Below are 20,422 nucleotides of genomic sequence, written 5' to 3'. Positions count from 1 at the left end.
GACTGCAGCCTCAAAAACACTCCAATCAGTGCAGTCAAAGCAGGCTTGTAGTTCCACTTTGGCCTCATCGGACCATCTCCTCACTGTCTTAACTACAGGCTTAGCAGCTTTCAGCTTCTGCTTGTAGGTCGGAATAAGATGAACCATACAGTGATCAGATAGTCCCAAGGCTGCACGGGGGACAGAATGGTACTGTATGAGTCCTTTAAAACAGTGTAACAATAGTCCAGAGTGTTAGAGTCCCTGGTGGGACACTTAATGTGCTGTTTATATTTTGGCAGTTTGTGGCTGAGGTTTGCTCTGTTAAAGCCCCCCAAAACAATGAGCAAAGAGTCCGGGTGGTTTTTCTCCACATTGTTTATCTGGTCAGCCAGGTGTTGTAACGCCTCATTAATACACGCCTGAGGGGGGATGTAGACTCCAACCAGAATAAACAAGGAAAACTCTCACAGAGCATAAAACAGTTTGCAGTTTATGAATAATGTCTCCAGATGAGGACTGCACAATTTGTTTAGAACTGTGACATCAGTACACCAACCTTTGTTAATGTAAAAGCAGACTCCGCCTCCCTTCGTTTTCCCAGTGAGCTCCGTTTCGCGGTTCGCTCGGTGCAGGTGAAATCCAGGCAGGTGGAGAGAAGTGTCCGGGATGTGCTCACCAAGCCAGGTTTCGGTGAAGCACAAGGCAGCAGATCTGTTAAAATCCGTGTTGATTGTGTTGAGGAGCAGCAGTTTGTCCATCTTATTGGCCAGAGAGCGGATGTTAGCCAGGTGAATAGACGGGAGCACAGTGCAAAACCCCTGCTGCCTCAGCCTGATGAGTGCGCCAGCTCGCTTCCCCCGGTGTCTCCGGCGTCCTCGGCGTAATCCATAGAGAGCTGCTGCTCCTCCAACAAGTAGCTCTGGAAAACTTTTCAGATCAATGAAAGCCGATGAAAAAACTTTACTGGTGGTTATTCCAATGTTTATAAGTTCTTCTCTGGAATATGTGACCAGAGAAGCAGCGCAAGAAACACAACAAATACACAAAAACATAGAAAGTACAAGAGAGCGAAGTACCGAGGCAACCGTCCGCGGCGCCATCTTGGAAAACATATTCACTGGATATGAGCAATCAAGTGCTCTGATTGGCTACTCTACTACTCGGCTGTCAGCTCATATACCATGAGTAGAGAAAAACAAAATGTCGGAATATGTTGCTGAACCAACTGAGGATGAAATAAAAGCTCTACTTGAAAACAAAACTCCCAAAATACAAAAAAAGCAACAAAATATGGAATAAAAGTATTTGATGGTAAGAATGCATCTTTTTATTTTTCAATAATTATTATGATAGCATTTTTCATAAATTGCTCCTGTCATTTTACCGGTTTGTTTACATTCTTCATCTTTAAGCATTAAAATGCTCTGTTTCTCAAAATCCAGTGAATGCGGATATAATAAAACAATTATTTCACTCAATCTCATCATACATGGCTTATAGCCGACAAGCTGCATAGTACAACTCGATTTCGTGGAATAATTAAATAATATTGGCTGGCTTTTTCGTGGTATATCAGATATGTTCCATTCAGCTAGCATGATATGGAACGAGTCGAAGATGAGTAGCTGAATGGAACATATCTGATATACCACGAAAAAGCCAGCCAATATTATTATTATTATTATACATACACATTCGAGAGAACAATGAGAGATTTTTACAAAAAGTAAAGAACAGCTGGGTAACTTACCAATATTGAATGCTGATTCTGATCGAATGTAATTCAACGTTCTGTCAAGCCAATGTACTGTACAAAGTCAAAGTTCTAACAATAAAAATGGTACAAGTCCAAAAAGCCTGAACAACAACCCGACTTATATACAAGCTATCAGTTCCAGTTCAAAGTTACTTTTGGTCAGAGTTAATTGTTACAATGCAGTTGTTCAAAACAAAAGGGCTTTGCTGAGTGAAGTCCATGAGTGAAGTCCTCTTGTAAATGTCTCCGTCACTTTTCCTCACGTCCAAGTAGAACTTTGACAATATTTCTGCTATTGCTCTCTTTTCCAGTTTTTCAATGTCCATTGGTATGTTTTTCTCTTGTAAATATGTATGACGAGTATTCGGTAAAGTTTTAGTAGCCTTTCTGGTGTTCAGCGTGTCTTTCTCTTTAAATCTTCCGCTTTTAATGAAGCAAACCTCGTCGTCATGTTTTGTACAAACTGTCAGTCACTTGCTAGCGTGGAAGTTTTACATCTCCGATGTGTCTCTTTTCCAGTTTTTCGATGTCCGTTGGTATGTTTTTCTCCTGTAAATATGCATGAAGAATATCCAGTGAAGTTTTGGTAGCCTTTCGGATGTTCAGCTTGCCTTTAGTTTCAGTTTTCAGTTTATTTATTTAGTGCTTAATCCGAGCACTGAATTAACCCTGTCTTCTCTTTCTACCGGCCGACAAAAAAATGATCGTGTGTATGCGCAGCAGAAAAGTTTTGTCACTGGATCTTCGCATGAGCTCCGAAGTGTGATGTCATGTTGTCTTGACAACGTGCAATATTATAACAATATTGCACGCTCATTCTCCATTGGGGAGAGTGACATAATACATGGAGGATAACCAATATGATAACAATATCGCATGCCATCAGTATGGGCGGCACGGTGGTGTAGTGGTCACGGTGGTGTAGTGGTTAGCGCTGTCGCCTCACAGCAAGAAGGTCCGGGTTCGAGCCTCGTGGCCGACGAGGGCCTTTCTGTGCGGAGTTTGCATGTTCTCCCCGTGTCCGCGTGGGTTTCCTCCGGGTGCTCCGGTTTCCCCCACAGTCCAAAGACATGCAGGTTAGGTTAACTGGTGACTCTAAATTGACCGTAGGTGTGAATGTGTGAATGGTTGTCTGTGTCTATGTGTCAGCCCTGTGATGACCTGGCGACTTGTCCAGGGTGTACCCCGCCTTTCGCCCGTAGTCAGCTGGGATAGGCTCCAGCTTGCCTGCGACCCTGTAGAACAGGATAAAGCGGCTAGAGATAATGAGAAATAGCATTAATTTTATAGCATGGATAGCGATAACGACAGTATTCACAGTGAAAATGAGTTTTATTTTTGGAAAATTCTCAGCTGACGTAGCTTGTCAAACAGGTTTTTGTAGCAGGTTTGTTCTAAATATGGTTTCCCTTTCGGGCGCTCTCATTTTCTGTTAGAATTTGGTCAAGAAAAAAGAAATATATTATTTACCAGCCGGGAAGTCTGTATCGTGGAATACCGTAGCTGAGGTCTTGAAAATTTTCAAGGTATTTTCAAGACCTCGGTCACGGTATTTCACGATACGGACCTCCCAGCCGGTAAATAATATAGATTTATTCCATGGAAAAAGTAGCCTGTATGTATAATAATTGTTAATTATTCATTTCCCCTGTCTGTGTTCTGGTTCATGATGTGTACACTACCGTTCAAAAGTTTGGGGTCACTTTGAAATGTCCTTATTTTTGAAAGAAAAGCACTGTTCTTTTCAATGAAGATCACTTTAAACTAATCAGAAACTCACTCTATACATTGCTAATGTGGTAAATGACTATTCTAGCTGCAAATGTCTGGTTTTTGGTGCAATATCTCCATAGGTGTATAGAGGCCCATTTCCAGCAACTCTCACTCCAGTGTTCTAATGGTACAATGTGTTTGCTCATTGCCTCAGAAGGCTAATGGATGATTAGAAAACCCTTGTACAATCATGTTAGCACAGCTGAAAACAGTTGAGCTCTTTAGAGAAGCTATAAAACTGACCTTCCTTTGAGCAGATTGAGTTTCACATTTGTGGGGTCGATTAAATGCTCAAAATGGCCAGAAAAATGTTTTGACTATATTTTCTATTCGGGCGGCACGGTGGTGTAGTGGTTAGCACTGTCGCCTCACAGCAAGAAGGTCCTGGGTTCGAGCCCCGGGGCCGGCGAGGGCCTTTCTGTGCGGAGTTTGCATGTTCTCCCCGTGTCCGCGTGGGTTTCCTCCGGGTGCTCCGGTTTCCCCCACAGTCCAAAGACATGCAGGTTAGGTTAACTGGTGACTCTAAATTGAGCGTAGGTGTGAATGTGAGTGTGAATGGTTGTCTGTGTCTATGTGTCGGCCCTGTGATGACCTGGCGACTTGTCCAGGGTGTACCCCGCCTTTCGCCCGTAGTCAGCTGGGATGGGCTCCAGCTTGCCTGCGACCCTGTAGAAGGATAAAGCGGCTAGAGATAATGAGATGAGATATTTTCTATTCATTTTACAACTTATGGTGGTAAATAAAAGTGTGACTTTTCATGGAAAACACAAAATTGTCTGGGTGACCCCAAACTTTTGAACGGTAGTGTATGTTTTGAATTTTTTTTTTTCTGAAAATGACAAGGTGCACCTTTAATATATTGCAAGTCATGTCCTTATGTCATCTAGCAAATGACCTGTCCAAATTATGTCATAAGACGTGCAGTTGCAGCTTTGCTGGACAGAGAATAATTTTTTTTTTCTATGCAATGCGCATTATTTTGGTGATGGTGTGAAAGGGTGATCAGTGCGCACTTTATGAGACAGAGAGACTCTATTGCTTCAGTGGCGTTTAACTCACTGACTGCCTCATTGTGCTGTGCAGAAGAGCTGAAGTAGTGCACTGCACTGTCCAGCATTTCTGTCCCGGTGAATAGAGACAGAGCCTGGTGTAAATGATGCGTCCTGCTGTAGGAGGTGATATCGCTATTGAGCGCGTCTACATCATCAGGAGCCTGTAATCCTCTCTGTGCTGCATTTACTGTGCTGATTCCTGCACAATCACACGCAGCGGATTCTCACCAAGCAAGACACTTCCGGTAATTCTTTTATTACAGACATTTGATTAGTTGGCGCACAGTGATGGATAGACTAATGCGCAAGTAGAAAACGGTTTGCATGCGACTTATAGACTGTAGCTATATTGTAAAGGTAGTACATTTGCCAAGATGCGGTATGTGCATGACAATGTAGTGCATAAATTGCATCCTGTTTAGTGCAGGGTTGGATAGTGTGCGGGTTAGAACGCAGCCTCACCTCAGTCTGATTGGATAATTATTTAGTTTGTCACTGTGATTCTGGGTTTCATGCTTTAACGTGTCGTTGTACTGATTACATGAAGCTGAACAGCCAGGATGGAGATATAACGTTTTATTCCTTTTTTCCCCCCTAATGCGGGTTTATTCTAAGGCGGGCATGCGCTGTGTTTTGCTGCATCATTATGATGGCCATATTTTTACGCAGTGGACTCAGTGCTGTGCATAATGACATCGGGTTAAAGATGGATCATTCATGACGGCTTATTTATACTTTACACTTCACATCCGGTCTCTGTTTACATAGGGGTTTGTCTATGACCTTGTTATTGCTGTATCTAATGATAAAGTGGGAAAGGTGATGCTAAATCGCTTTGCTCAGCCCAAGATGATTTGCATCAGACCATGTGACAGTCTTTAATTGTCACGTCACAACACTCCATCCATCCATTCATCCATTATCTGTAGCTGCTTATCCTGTTCTACAGGGTCGTAGGCAAGCTGGAGCCTATCCCAGCTGACTATGGGCGAGAGGTGTGGGACACCCTGGACAAGCTGACACGGAGACAAACAACCATTCACATTAACACCTACGGTCAATTTAGAGCCACCAGTTAACCTAGCCTGCATGTTTTTGGGCTGTCTGGAGGAAACCCACGCAGACACGGGGAGAACATGCAAACTCCACATAGAAAGGCCCTCGCCGGCCGCTGAGCTCGAATCCAGGACCTTCTTGCTGTGAGGCGACAGTGCTAACCACTACACCACCATGCTCACCTCAAACAAACTCCTGACCAATGGTTAGGACCATTCATCCATTATCTGTAGCCGCTTTATCCTGTTCTACAGGGTTGTAGGCAAGCTGGAGCCTATCCCAGCTGACTATGGGCGAGAGGTGGGGGACACCCTGGACAAGCTGACACGGAGACAAACAACCATTCACATTCATACTTACGGTAAATTTAGAGCCACCAGTTAACCTAACCTGCATGTCTTTGGACTGTCTGGAGGAAAGCCACGCAGACACGGGGAGAATATGCAAACTCCACACAGAAAGGCCCTCGCCGGCCACTGGGCTCGAATCCAGGACCTTCTTGCTGTGAGGCAACAGTGCTAACCACTACACCACCGTGCTCGCCTCAAACAAACTCTTGACCAATGGTTAGGACCATCCATCCATTCATCCATTATCTGTAGCTGCTTATCCTGTTCTACAGGGTCGCAGGCAAGCTGGAGCCTATCCCAGCTGACTATGGGCAAGAGGCGGGGTACACCCTGGACAAGTCACCAGGTTATCGCAGGGCTGACACAGAGACAAACAACCATTCACACTCACATTCATACCTATGGTCAATTTAGAGCCACCACTTAACTGTGTTTTATTTTGTGAAAAGGCACAAAAGCTATAGGCCCACTAACCCAAACGATAACCCTTCGATAAGTTTTCTCAGGATTGCAATATTGTTCTTCCCAGAATTCCCAGCATCACATGGTGCTACACATTAATCAATTCATTAATAGATAAATCAAAATAAAACATGGCCGGTGTGCTTGTTATAAGGAGAATAATCAGTGACAGGGTTGCATGAAGCAGAGTTACTTTTAAAACCTTTCCACAGCACATCCTGAAGTGATTTATTCTTCTTATTCTGATATCACAGGGATTTTCCAATGCTAACAGTTGCTTTTGTACAAAAACATACATCATACATTTTATCCATTTATGGTCAAGTTTAATGTTGTGTAACGTCTGTAGAACAAGTTCCTGATATGACTTGCAATGGTTATAAACACTTGTACTTTCACCAGCGAAAACTACAGAAAAAAACACAGCTTGTCACGTCACTGTGAAACAGCAAAATGCAAAGCCCTCCACTCTGAAGACTTTCCTGTGTCCGAAAACTTCAAATTACAGCTTTATCTTGGACTGGTTGTGAAATGGTGACATTGGAGACTTCTTCAAGAAAATGTTAAATAAATCTCATCTACAGAAATCTTCACCATAGGAGCAATGACATTTTTTGTTTCTTTTTTATTTAGAGTGTTGTCTATACAAGTACCTGTTTTGTTGCTGCTAAGGAAATGATGGTGTATAAAAATGAGTGTATTAAAGCTAGACTGCCTTTCAGATTTTTCAAGTGTAGGTCAAAAAAAGAATTTTCCCTGACACCCAATCAGTTTTGTTTAGTGGAGCGAAACTTCCACAGACTTCCAAATTTATTAGTTTTTTTTAAATAGAACAATTAAATAATTTAGGGCCACGTGGCCCTAAATTCTCCACTATTTTTTCCTGCTTCACCATGACCCAATTCAAGATACTATGTCATGCATTGTGTGGTGGGCTTTCCTTGTTTGCGCAAGGCATTGTGGGATACAAATTTGAAAAAGAAGAGAAAAATGGAGGATGTGAGTGTAGAAATGAAACGCGAAAGACTGACTACATTAATGGAAAGTGAGAAGAAAAGACGTTATGTTGTGAAGGAAAGAAAATGCAGGACCAAACTAATAAATATCGGCGGTCAGCGAGGACCTCGGTGTGATCAGCTGTTCGTTTAGCGACAGAATGATGTAACTGTATCAGTGAACTGTCAAAGTAAACCTGTAGATGGCAGTAATGCAACACTGTGGATGCCAGCTGCCGTAAAACCCAAAAGAAGAAGGTAAACCTGCGTATGCTCACACAGACTTCCTCTGTCTGCTTGACTGTGCAAAGCGAGCGATTTCATGCACATTATTTGCAAGGGAATCTCCTTAAATTAAATAATTTCCCAGCTACAGAATGTCCTGATATTTTTTGAGATATTACAGGAATAAACATATATCACAATGACCAAATTTCAGAGAGAACTAAATTTCACTGGTTTTATGAAATCAAAAGGCCGTGCAGCTTTAACATAAACCTTAGTAGTCAAACTACTGTCCTAGCTGTGCTGTGATGGACAATTAATCAACACCAATCAGAGTAGAATAGAAGCTTTTATTTGTCACATGCACACTCAAGCACAGTGAAATTTCTCCTCTGCATTTAACCCATCTGAAGCAGTGAACACACACGTGCACACACACATACCCAGAACAGTGGGCAGCTATGCTACAGCGCCTGGGGAGCAGTTGGGGGTTAGGTGCCTTGCTCAAGGGCACTTCAGTCTAAGGCTGCCCCATGGTAACCTAACCACATGTCTTTGGACTGTGGGGGAAATCAGAGCACCCAGAGGAAACCCAAGCAGACACTAGAAGAACATGCAAACTCCACACAAAAAGGCCCCTGTTGAACCCAGAACCTTCTTGCTGTGAGGCAACAGTGCTAACCACTATACCACTGTGCCACCCTGAATCCAGCATTCAGCAGAGCTGTGGTAGTGTAACATAAGTAGACCAATGACAGTATCTATCTAAAGTGAAATAATGTACTCAGTGAAAAATACTGGGAACTGAAAGCAGCCATTTGTACCGAATGCATATAACTTCTCTTAACACTCATTTTAGCAGTTCGTTTACTGCTGCTAATTACTGAATTATATGCTTATAATTTGTATGTGGTGCAAGTTACAGTTTGAAAGCCAGACTGTCGCTCAGTCGAAGAAAAGTCATAACATAAACCCTTGGTAGGAAAGCCTTCAGCACTTTCCATCTTTAATTTATTGTAGTTACATAAGAGCAAACAAAGACTTCCTTGCCTCCATTTTCCCTGCTAATGGAAATATTACGGTCAACTCCAGAATTATTGGCACCTTTTATGAAAATAAATATTGCATGCAGTATGAGTGATCTTTTGAGCCTGGGGCTGTATTGTTTCTTATATAGTGCGGTTTTCTGCAGAACTTCAAAATTTCAAAATTATTGGCACCACACCATCAATATTTGGTGAAGCCACCCCTGTGAACAAGCTTGTGAACAAACAGGAGGCTCGGCTGCTGAGGGTTCATGAAATACAGGAACCCAGGGGCGCAGATACGTTTTTTGAACTGGGGGGGACAAAGCTGCCAGCAAACCAACCCCAACCCCACCCCCAACATGTGTTGTGCGAGGAACACTAGTTCCTCGCACAACTAGTTCCTAGGAAAACTAGTTTTAAAACCGCTAAGTTCCAACTGTTAAACATAGCGAGAGGCTGGGCTACGTGTGTGTGTGTAAAGTGTAAACCAGTGCATCCTGACTTTCTAACTATGCCTGTGTGTTGCGTGAGCGGCAATCAGTCAACAACTCTTCGCAAAGTTTCCTTATGAAACAATATGCTCGCTGAAATTATGGCAGGGAACGCCAGATTAAACATTAAAACTGCCTTCTGAGCACTGTATCTACAGGCTGCCACCGAAAGAAGGAGGCTACCAGAAAGGCTTCTCTACTCCGTACGATTTTACTTTCACTACGACATTACTTTGAACAGACTATCAAAAAATTGCAAGGTGATATGATAAAGTAAGGCACAGTTTACTTACAGTCGTTTTTTTTTTGTTGAAAAAAACGATGCAGTCGTTTTCTGCCTTTTGGCACCCTTCATCATGCCGTGTTGGGGTCCTGAACTAGGAGGAGCTGTCCCCGATATGCCTGTCAAACTTGTTGTGGGTAACCATAGCAACCAAGCTCTAGCTCGCAACCTGTGCAGTCTGCGCAGTTGCAACTATGTATGTACTGCTGTGCATTTCAATAAACCGAATGGTAATTAGTCTTTTGATTTTTCCGTGAGGTTTGCCTTATGCAAAGAAAGACAGCATAGATGTTTTTTCCTCCCTATAAGTGGGGGGGACCGAACGAGGTGAATTTAAATCTGGGTGGGACGAATCCCCCCCCGTCCCCCCCTCTATCTGCGCCCATGCAGGAACCTCACAATATTCTCCACTTGGAACAAGAAAGCATTGATGCATTTCATCGAAAATCATGCTGTGACCTGCACAAAAAATGGCTGCATACACTCATGTATATGTAACTGCTACACCATGACCTGGCCTAGTGGTTAGCATGTCCGCCTCTCAATCGGGAGATCATGAGTTCTACTCACGGTCGGGTCATACCAAAGACCATCATAAAAATGGTACTTGCTGCCATCTGGCAAGGCACGCTGCAATACAGATGAGAGTGAGGAGTCAAACTTTCATGGTTACCAGAGGACCAGCCCCCCACTGTAACCCTAGCTGTATATGTGAGAGGCCGAGGTCTATAGAGATCAGTGCCCCCCAATGGCCTGGTTAGTACTGGGATGGAAGACTGCCTAGTAAGACTAGGGCATGGTTTGGGAAGGACTTTGGACTTTAGAGATGTAACTGCTACAGACTGATAGTGGTATTGCTACGTCCATTACCTGACTTGCCAATCAGTAACAATTTTTCTATTGGATAAGAATTTTTGCACTTCACTGCATTTTTGTTTTTGAGAGAAAATACTGTTGAGAACCAGAAAAGGTGAGTGTCAAACCCTAACCCTCATCCTAGGTCTGGCTGTAGAACAACATTTATTATTATAAATACAGGACACTTTTTCGATGGAATAAAAACATATATTCTATTCCCTTCAAGCGGGTTTCATTCATTTGGTTTGATAGCATGCGATATTGTTAGCATATTGCTTATCCTATGTGTATTATGTCACTCTACCCAATGGAGAATGAGTGTTGAATATGATTTCCAATATTGCATGGCTGTCAAGACAATACGATGTCACACATTGGAGACATAAAACTTCCGTGCTGCTGAGTGACTGACAATTTGTAAACAAACATGGCCGCCAGGTTTGCTTCATTAAATATAGAAGATTTTGAGAGAATTTTGAAAGAGAAAGATGCCTTGAACACCTGAAAGGAATGTGTTTGTATAATAATAATAATAATAATAATAATAATAATAATATTGGCTGGCTTTTTTGTGGTGTATCAGATATATATTCCATTCAGCTAGCATGATACTGAACTCATCTTCAACTTGTTCAATATCATGCTAGCTGAATGGAATATGTTTGATATACCACTCAATGTCAGCCAATATTATTTAATCATTTAATGACTTACGATAAGTTTTGTTCTAATAAAATAGGTCTATTCTGTTGTAAGCTTTGTAAGCGTAATTATTGCAATAAGTGCAAAAGCAATAGTTTTTATTGGCTACTTATAAATGAGACAAATGAGAATTCAGAATGATGGAAAAAAACTTCAATGATGATGATGATGATGATAGATAAGTCTCTGTAAATTAGCCTCTTATTTGGCTTTAGATCTTTTAAACATTTATAACTGCTTTATAAGTGCTTCCTGAGATGTTTCAGCTTAGTTTTGCTGTGTCAGCTCATTGTAGCCCAAAGCGAGCCGCCAGAACAGCTTCAGTGTGCCTTGGCATCGACTCTACAAGTCTCTGGAAATGTACTGGAGTAATTAACATCGTTTTTCCAATATATATTCTCCCTGATGCTTTGATGGCGATGGTGGAGACTGCTGGCGAAACTGTGGCAGCAAATATATAAAACACATGTATACCAAAAAGACTTACTCTGTTGTCAACTTGTTGCAGGCAATGTCTGTGACTCCTCGTCCACGTCTCAGGGAGAGGTCTGCATCAGAGGAGAGTAGGAGCGAGCTGTGCTCCTCTGCCTTCCCTGGAGACACCCTGCCCTGGAATCTGGCTAAGCACCAGCGTGTCAAACGTTCTAAATCAGCATCTGGAGATGTTCTGGACCCTGCCGAGAGAGCGGTCATCCGTATCGCAGGTAAGACGAGGTCTGAGTCACAGTACTGCTTATGTTGCAGTGTAGTGAAACACGCTACATGGTTATATACTATAGTAAAGTGTATGGAGGCCAATGTCTACTTTAGCGAAAGTTAAAAGTATCTACATGAACAATATGGCCAAAAGTATGCACTCTAATCATGGCCTAAAGGTTAGAGAAGCAGCTTTGGGACCAAAAGGTTGCTGGTTTGATTCCCTGGACCAGCAGGAATGGCTGAAGTACCCTTCAGCTAGGCATCTAACACCCAACTGCTCTCCAGGCTACTCTGGGTTTGTTGTACGTTGCTCTGGATAAGAGTGTCTACATTACATTAATGGCATTTTGTAATGTGGAGACCTGATCCTGTTTGAAAACCATGGGTTTTAATATGGACTTGGTCCCTTCTTTGCTGCTGTAATAACCTTCACTCTTCTGAGAAGGTTTTCCATTAGGTTTTGGAACATGGCTCTGGGGATTTGTGCCCTTTCAGCCATAACAGCAAAAAAGTTTGGGGACTGATGTCTGGAAAGAAGGTCTGGTGCAAAGTTGGTGTCCAAGTTCATCCCAAATATGTTGAGGTCAGGGCCCTTTGCAGGCCACTCAAGTTCTTCCATACCAACCTTGGGAAAACCATGTCTTCATGGACCTCGCTTTGTGTACAGCGACATTGTCATGCTGGAACAGGTTTGGGCTTAGTTCCAGTGAAAGGAAATCTTAATGCTGCAGTATACAAAGACATTTTAGACAGTTGTGTGTTTCCAACTTTGTGGCTACAGTTTAAGGAAGAACCACGTATAGAGGTAATGGTCAGGTGTCCACATACTTTTGGCCACACGTTGTATAAACCTACCCAAGAATTCATGGTAAAAAGTAAATATTTTATATTTGATTACTAATGACAAAAGCTGATCACAAATTCGTCGTTCCCAACCCTGCATGACTGAGCTAATTTGATAAGGAAAATGTTCTGCTAACTCGGAGAAATCGAGAATTTGTCTTGCTGGTTCTCTAATCCTTAATAGCTTTTTAGGGATGACCGCTGAAGCACATCAGCAACAGAAGCTAATTTTAAAATCCTAACTAAATGAGGAAATTGACAAAACCCAATTAGCGAGCTAATTTAACAAGCCATGTTACAAATCTTAACTAGTTAAATTTACCAACTCAACATATACCTCTTTAGATTTAATGCTGGATTGTAAAGGCAGCTATTTCATTTTTACGATTAAAAGTAAAAATGAGAAAAATTTCATAGTGTTTGAGATTTGTAATAAGTACTTTGAAGGTCAAAATTAAAATGCCAGAAGTTAAAAAAGGGGTGTTTTCTCTCTTGTAAATGTACTTCAGTAATAGTACCTACCTGTACCTGTGAGTTCCTCCATTTACTTCACTGAAGTGGATGAGGCAAGCTTGTTTTATCATTGACTCGCTTGGCAAACTCCAATTTAGATTGTGTTAACGTCTTTGCTTCATCGATAGTAAGGTTGAGAATTCTTGCATATTTTATCTGCGGATCATGGTAGTATTTTCTAGTTGGTTTAGCAAATAACAACTATTTTGTGTTCTACTCTATATGCATGACCGGTATATTTGAGATGTTGTGCATATATGAAGTTTTGTAAGGGGGTGGTTTTGACAATACTTTCAAGGTATTTTTTAGAATACTCAAACTTGTATTCACCGTCCTCTGAGTTGCGTATTCTCCAACCCCCTTTAACCATACTTCTTAAGCACTGGAGCCAGCACACTTCCATTTTACGTTTTTATCGGTGGGGGATATAGAAACGGGTTCCGTCTGTCCGTCCATCCATCCGGTCACGTTTTCGTTTCTAGGCCATACCTTTAAAACTACTGAAGATATCTTCATGAAACTTTGTATACATATCAAGCAACATGTGAACTGGTGCCTTATGCTATTTTGGATTTTTGGGAAAAAAATATATATATATCTCATCTCATTATCTCTAGCCGCTTTATCCTTCTACAGGGTCGCAGGCAAGCTGGAGCCTATCCCAGCTGACTACGGGCGAAAGGCGGGGTACACCCTGGACAAGTCGCCAGGTCATCACAGGGCCAACACATAGACACAGACAACCATTCACACTCACATTCACACCTACGGTCAATTTAGAGTCACCAGTTAACCTAACCTGCATGTCTTTGGACTGTGGGGGAAACCGGAGCACCCGGAGGAAACCCACGCGGACACGGGGAGAACATGCAAACTCCGCACAGAAAGGCCCTCGCCGGCCCCGGGGCTCGAACCCAGGACCTTCTTGCTGTGAGGCGACAGCGCTAACCACTACACCACCGTGCCGCCCCTAAAAAAATATATATATATATATATTTAAATTTTTATATAGAAAATAGATTTTGACTTATTTTCTAAGAGCAACGTTCATTTCCGGAGCATATATCCAAAACTATTCATGATACGGACTTAAAACTTGGTATACATGTTAACAAGGTAATGTAGATGTGCCTTTTCATGATAAAAAATTTGAGAAATTTAAATTTTTCATGTTTCCATGGAAACAATTTCAGACTTAGTCTCTCAGGTTAGTCTTAGGGGTAGGTTTTGTTTCTGGAGCAGAACTTGAAAACTGAGTGGTATGGTCTTGAAAGTTGGTATATGTGTTGATTAAGTAATGTATATGTGCCTTTTGATACTAAGAAATGTGAGAAATTTTTAGCTCACCTGGACCAAAGGTCCGGTGGGTTTATGCCATAGGCTGCTGAAGTCAGTGTAAAGAGGTAGGGTTGGTTTTCTGCAGCAGAACTTGAAAAATGTGACCACTCCTGGGGAGGGTAACAATGGTCTTGAATTTCCTCCATTTGTACACAATCTGTCTGACTGTGGATTGGTGGAGTCCAAACTTTTTAGAGATGGTTTTGTAACCTTTTCCAGCCTGATGAGCATCAACAACGCTTTTTCTGAGGTCCTCAGAAATCTCCTTTGTTCGTGCCATGATACACTTCCACAAGCATGTGTTGTGAAGATCAGACTTTGATAGATCCCTGTTCTTTAAATAAAACAGGGTGCCCACTCACACCTGATTGTCATCCCATTGATTGAAAACATCTGACTCTAATTTCACCTTCAAATTAACTGCTAATCCTAGAGGTTCACATACTTTTGCCACTCACAGATATGTAATATTGGATCATTTTCCTCAATAAATAAATGACCAAGTATAATATTTTTGTCTCATTTGTTTAACTGGGTTCTCTTTATCTACTTTTAGGACTTGTGTGAAAATCTGATGATGTTTTAGGTCACATTTATGCATAAATGTAGAAAGTTCTAAAGGGTTCACAAACTTTCAAGCACCACTGTATAGTGAGCTCATTGGTAAAATGTAAAACACTTTCGGACGCTACTCCGCTGCGCTGTTATTTACATCATTACTGTCTCACAATTAAAACATGCCAGATCAGTCAGCTGGTGGGTTTTCAAAATAATAAATACATGCATGTATTTTTGTGATAAACCCATATTATACTGAATGTATTTCCCACATTAATAAATACAACATACTTTGTGTCTGCTGCATCTTTCAGTTCTTTTAAATCAAGGCTGAATACTTTCTTCTTAAAACTAAAAACCAAAGGTGACCGAGCCTTTGTGGCGGCGGCCCCTAGGACTCTAGAATAACTTGCCCTGGCACATCCGATCTGCAGGATCATTTGAGGTTTTTAAGTCTTCTCTAAAACCACACTTTTTTCCCCTGGCTTTTAACCAAGTTTAAGTATTTTAGTCTCATCTCATCTCATTATCTCTAGCCGCTTTATCCTGTTCTACAGGATCGCAGGTGAGCTGGAGCCTATCCCAGCTGACTACGGGTGAAAGGCGGGGTACACCCTGGACAAGTCACCAGGTCATCACAGGGCTGACACATAGACACACACAACCATTCACACTCACATTCACACCTACGGTCAATTTAGAGTCACCAGTTAACATACATGTCAACCTATACGGAATGTCCGTATTTTATACGGATTTGATTCAATAAACATAGTATACGGGCGTATAAATAAAGTTATACGGATTCTTTAAAAAAAAACTTCAATATTTATTTAGAGCTATAATCAATTCCCACGATGATAAAAGAGCGCATAACATTTACAAACGTACTGTACACCACAGACAGCCATTAAAGAGTCTTATGAAATCGCGCGTTATCTTGTGGTAGCGAGACTTCGTTCCACTTTTGATCATGCGCACACCGCATTGCGAGAATCCCGCCAACCGTGAAGTCATAGACGCCGGCTTCTGCGTAGAATCATACGTCATCCTCGCCCGAGAATAAAGATGCCTCATTTATGTGCTGCGTTTAACTGTACCAACAGGTTTACCGTCCAAACGAGATCACATGGGATTACCTTTCACAGGTGAGACTGGAAAAATACTTTTCATTGTATTTGGTCATTATAATGTAATTTTACGAACAGATTTTCCTGACTTTGTGGCTAATATGAAGTCTCGCGCATAATAGCCGCTCGGTGAAACCTGTCTCCAAACAATGAAGTATTTCCTTCGTAACTACACTGATAACACTTTGTGTTTTTGTCAAACATTGGAGCTTTGTATTCATTCTGAAGGTTTATTGTTATTAATATTGAATAAAAAGTAACTGGGATATATCATTGTTGATTATCATTCAAATTTTAGGTAAATTATTTTAATTTGCATCTTATACGGATTTTATAAGGGAAATACGGATTTTGGAGGTTGGTTATACAGGTTTGATTGACCAAAGGTTGACATGTATGAGTTAACCTAACCTGCATGTCTTTGGACTGTGGGGGAAACCGGAGCACCCGGAGGAAACCCACGCGGACACGGGGAGAACATGCAAACTCCACACAAAAAGGCCCTCGCCGGCCACGGGGCTCGAACCCGGACCTTCTTGCTGTGAGGCGACAGCGCTAACCACTACACCACCGTGCCGCCAAGTATTTTAGTATTTATCTTAATTTCTTGTAATTGTGGCATTATATGTATTATATATATTAACCTGTACAGCACTTTGGCCAACCCTGGTTGTTTTTAAATGTGCTTTATAAATAAAATTTGAGTTGAGTTCTTTGCCACTGCCTTTTATTAAATCAAATTTGAGGCTTTTGATTAATTCCTCGCTTTGCACTGTAACTTTTATTCTTATATTTTATCTGTCTTATTCCATTTTCACTTTTTTTCTATTCACTTACTATTTTTAATTGTACCTGGATGACCTTTTATAATGTGTTTCTTCCTCCGTCCATTCACCCCAACACACTTTTTTTTTCTTTCAGCGCGACCACAATGCATGATAGTATATATTGCTTGGTTAGTGGCCATCGGTTGTACACTACTTTTCTCAGTGCATTGTGGGATACTTTGAGTCCACTATAGGGTGTAATAATTCTCACTATATATTTGGACAGCACTACAAAATGGTGAGCTCACTATATAGTGAGCAGTGAGTGATTTTGGACACAGGGATTATTTCTATGAAATACTAAAATTTCACAACTCTCAAGGATTTTATCATAAATATCAAACTTGTACACCTGCTCTAACTGTTAAGGGCTTGTATGTAATGATAAATGTTTCATAGTAAACCTGATGACTGGACTTCGTCATTATTAGAACAGTGTAACTAGATGTTTATATTCTTAGAACGCATCTTCAGTTTTATGTGCTGTTGCTAGACATTTCAAAATGACCTTCATAACAGCTAGCATGAATGAATCCTCAGGTTGCATGGATATGGTGGGACATTATGTACCTAAAGCACACAGCATTTGCATGATTCAGTATTTAACTTGTCCTTTGTAAGCATGCTCTGTATTTTGTATGCAGAGTGCAGTCCATGGTGTAAAACCAAGTAGGCACTAGGTGTGTGTATGTGTGTGTGCTTGAGTGTGCATGTGTTTACTGAGAATGTTTGCTGGTGTCGTGCCCGGCCTCTTGTTTGCCTACAGAGTTGCCGTTCCCTGAGAACTACTGACTGTTGTCTTTATTTTTTCATTTTGTTCAGAAGAGATTCACAGCTGTCTTACATTATCTCTGCATTTGCAAAGCATATATAGAACATTTTATGCAGCAGTTAAGCTGGCAAAAGAGTATGAAATCCCCAAGCTGCCTCTGAAAAATCAGGATCGTAAAAAACATTCATAAATAAATATATACCGTATTAGAAAAAAGTACAAAGTACAACGTGTCCTTTGTTTAAGCAGTCCCACACGAAAGGGAGTGCTGTTGTACTGAATATCAGCACAGCTCTGATTCTGTCGTAGGCCGTAGCAAATCAGCTTACAGGACTTAAAGGATCTGTTGCTACCATTTTGGTGCCAGATACCACAGCACACCTTCAGAGGTCTTGGAAAGTCCATGCTCGATGGGTCAGAGCTGTTTTGGTGGCATCTACACAATATTAGGCAGGTGGTTTTAATGTTATGGACGATCGGTCCACAATCTAGCCTATGACATCACATTACTTGGAAACAGAAGCTCAACGAGATGACTTGCTGTCTTGCTCGGAGGATGTCAGTTTTAGATTAGTGTCAGATATTGTAAAGATATTGATTTGTCAGAAATGTAAAAATGGGATCCTTGCTTATGTCATCGTAGCTTATATGAACAATATCTGAGGATGGTGGGGGAAAAAAAAAGCAAAGCAGGACTACACCTCAAACAGGATGTTAGTTCATCACAGAGCACCATCCCACCATTCACACACCCTATTACACCCCCTGTATTTTTATTTATCTCATCTCATCTCATTATCTCTAGCCGCTTTATCCTTCTACAGGGTCGCAGGCAAGCTGGAGCCTATCCCAGCTGACTACGGGCGAAAGGCGGGGTACACCCTGGACAAGTCGCCAGGTCATCACAGGGCTGACACATAGACACAGACAACCATTCACATTCACACCTACGGTCAATTTAGAGTCACCAGTTAACCTAACCTGCATGTCTTTGGACTGTGGGGGAAACCGGAGCACCCGGAGGAAACCCACGCGGACACGGGGAGAACATGCAAACTCCGCACAGAAAGGCCCTCGCCGGCCATGGGGCTCGAACCCAGGACCTTCTTGCTGTGAGGCGACAGCGCTAACCACTACACCACCGTGCCGCCTATTTTTATTTATTTTTATTTTATTAATTTTTAGGCAACCACAATCACACAAAGTGCTTGCTGTGAACATTTATCTCATAAATGCATTAAAATACATTAAAGTACATTCATATTTATAGTCATTGAAAGTCTTTTTGAACTTTAACTGAATGTAATCAATGGAAGATATCTTAAATATGTTGATTAAATGCCGACATTAGACCTGGGCGATATATCAGAATTACGACATGCCAGTCAACCTGATTATTATTACCTTCATAGTGCCATAACTTATTTTCTTTCTTTTTGCACATAACTGTGATGAGATATGAGAAACCTACATGATCTTCATTCATGTAGGTTTCTCTCGGTGCTATCCCTGACAAGCACAGTGGGTGATCTCTTATCAACTAAAGCTGGCGCTGATATTTTAAATGCTATACTCTTCCTGATGTTTTTCTGGTGCTGTTAGAGACAAGCACTGAGTGGTTTCACGAGCAGCTCCTTTTAACCCATTGCCCTGTGGGAGACCTTGTACGAGCTGCATCTAGCAGTGAAACGTTTCCTGTTGTTATGGCATGTTCGGTTTATTTTTCTGTCTTTCCCTGTGTTTCTTTATGCATGTATTTATGTAATAGTGATATCTGTTTACATCTGGTAAATGTTGATTATTCTTGAAAAAGATTGTGCAGTAGAATTTAAAAATGAAAATTACAGAATGTAGATGTCCGATCCATGTTATTTAGGGGCAGGTAAGTGCATAAATATAACATTTATTATTGACTGATATATATTAATGCAAATAAAAGTCATTATTTCTCCCAGTGCCGAACTGTTACTATTAGAGCTGGGATTTCAGCTCAGCCAAAACTTAGTCAGATACACCAAAAAAGCAACAGGGCAAAGTATTTTGCAAGGGATTAGCGGCAGGGTGCCAGGTAGCTCCGTTGTGACTATGTAAATTAACTAAGTAAATGAGTAAAGTAACTAAGTAAATTACATTGGGAAATGAATACTTAAGTATAAGTGAAAAATACTGTAGAAAGTGAGTGTGGAAGAAGAGTCTGGAGACAGATGTCTTAGTTTCTCGGTTGTTAGCCTGTGCTACTTGCTCTCGATAGCACTGGCTTGACTGCTTTATTAGCATTCGCTAACACTACTGATGAACGCTACACTGGCTGGAAGGTGACTTCACTGCTGCGCTGACAACGCCGACTCGCAGTTAAGCTCATGTTGGTCTTCGAGAAGGCCGAGGGCGATAGATTTTTGGCCCCTTCCACTATAAATCAAAATCTGATTGGTTAATTCATCTGTTATTTCCGACATAAACATACACTGCCATGGCCTTTTGTCCTGGTAATGAAGTCCTAACCAATGAGTGAACCAGCTCTAAACTCTTCTCAGCCGAGAGACAACAAACAAACAAACAAACAAACAAAAAATCTCATTGGATAGCTCGATTTTAATGTTTTCTGGACAGTAGCCCTTTCATTTCTGAAGCAAATTTAATAGAAAATGAGGCCAAATTAGAAGAGAGTAATTATCATGAAATTACGAAAGAATGAAATAAATTAAATAGAACATTTGAAATGCTGATAT

The 20,422-nt window shown here is 41.3% G+C and overlaps 1 protein-coding gene across 2 annotated transcripts in view; it reads left to right on the top strand.

Moving 5' to 3' along the window:
• Positions 1 to 20,422, top strand: part of pleca (plectin a) — a 327,839-nt gene that overhangs the window by 39,624 nt on the left and 267,793 nt on the right. For both annotated transcript variants that reach the window (XM_060942675.1, XM_060942674.1), the window contains exon 4: positions 11,522 to 11,717. In XM_060942675.1, coding sequence (XP_060798658.1) covers positions 11,522 to 11,717 — 196 coding nt within the window. The remainder of the gene's footprint in view (positions 1 to 11,521; positions 11,718 to 20,422) is intronic.

Source organism: Neoarius graeffei, chromosome 16 (genome assembly GCF_027579695.1).
Source record: "Neoarius graeffei isolate fNeoGra1 chromosome 16, fNeoGra1.pri, whole genome shotgun sequence".
NCBI classification, from domain to species: Eukaryota; Metazoa; Chordata; class Actinopteri; order Siluriformes; family Ariidae; genus Neoarius; species Neoarius graeffei.
The sequence above is the reverse complement of the archived record's forward strand: the minus strand, read 5'-3'. Positions and strand labels throughout refer to the sequence as shown.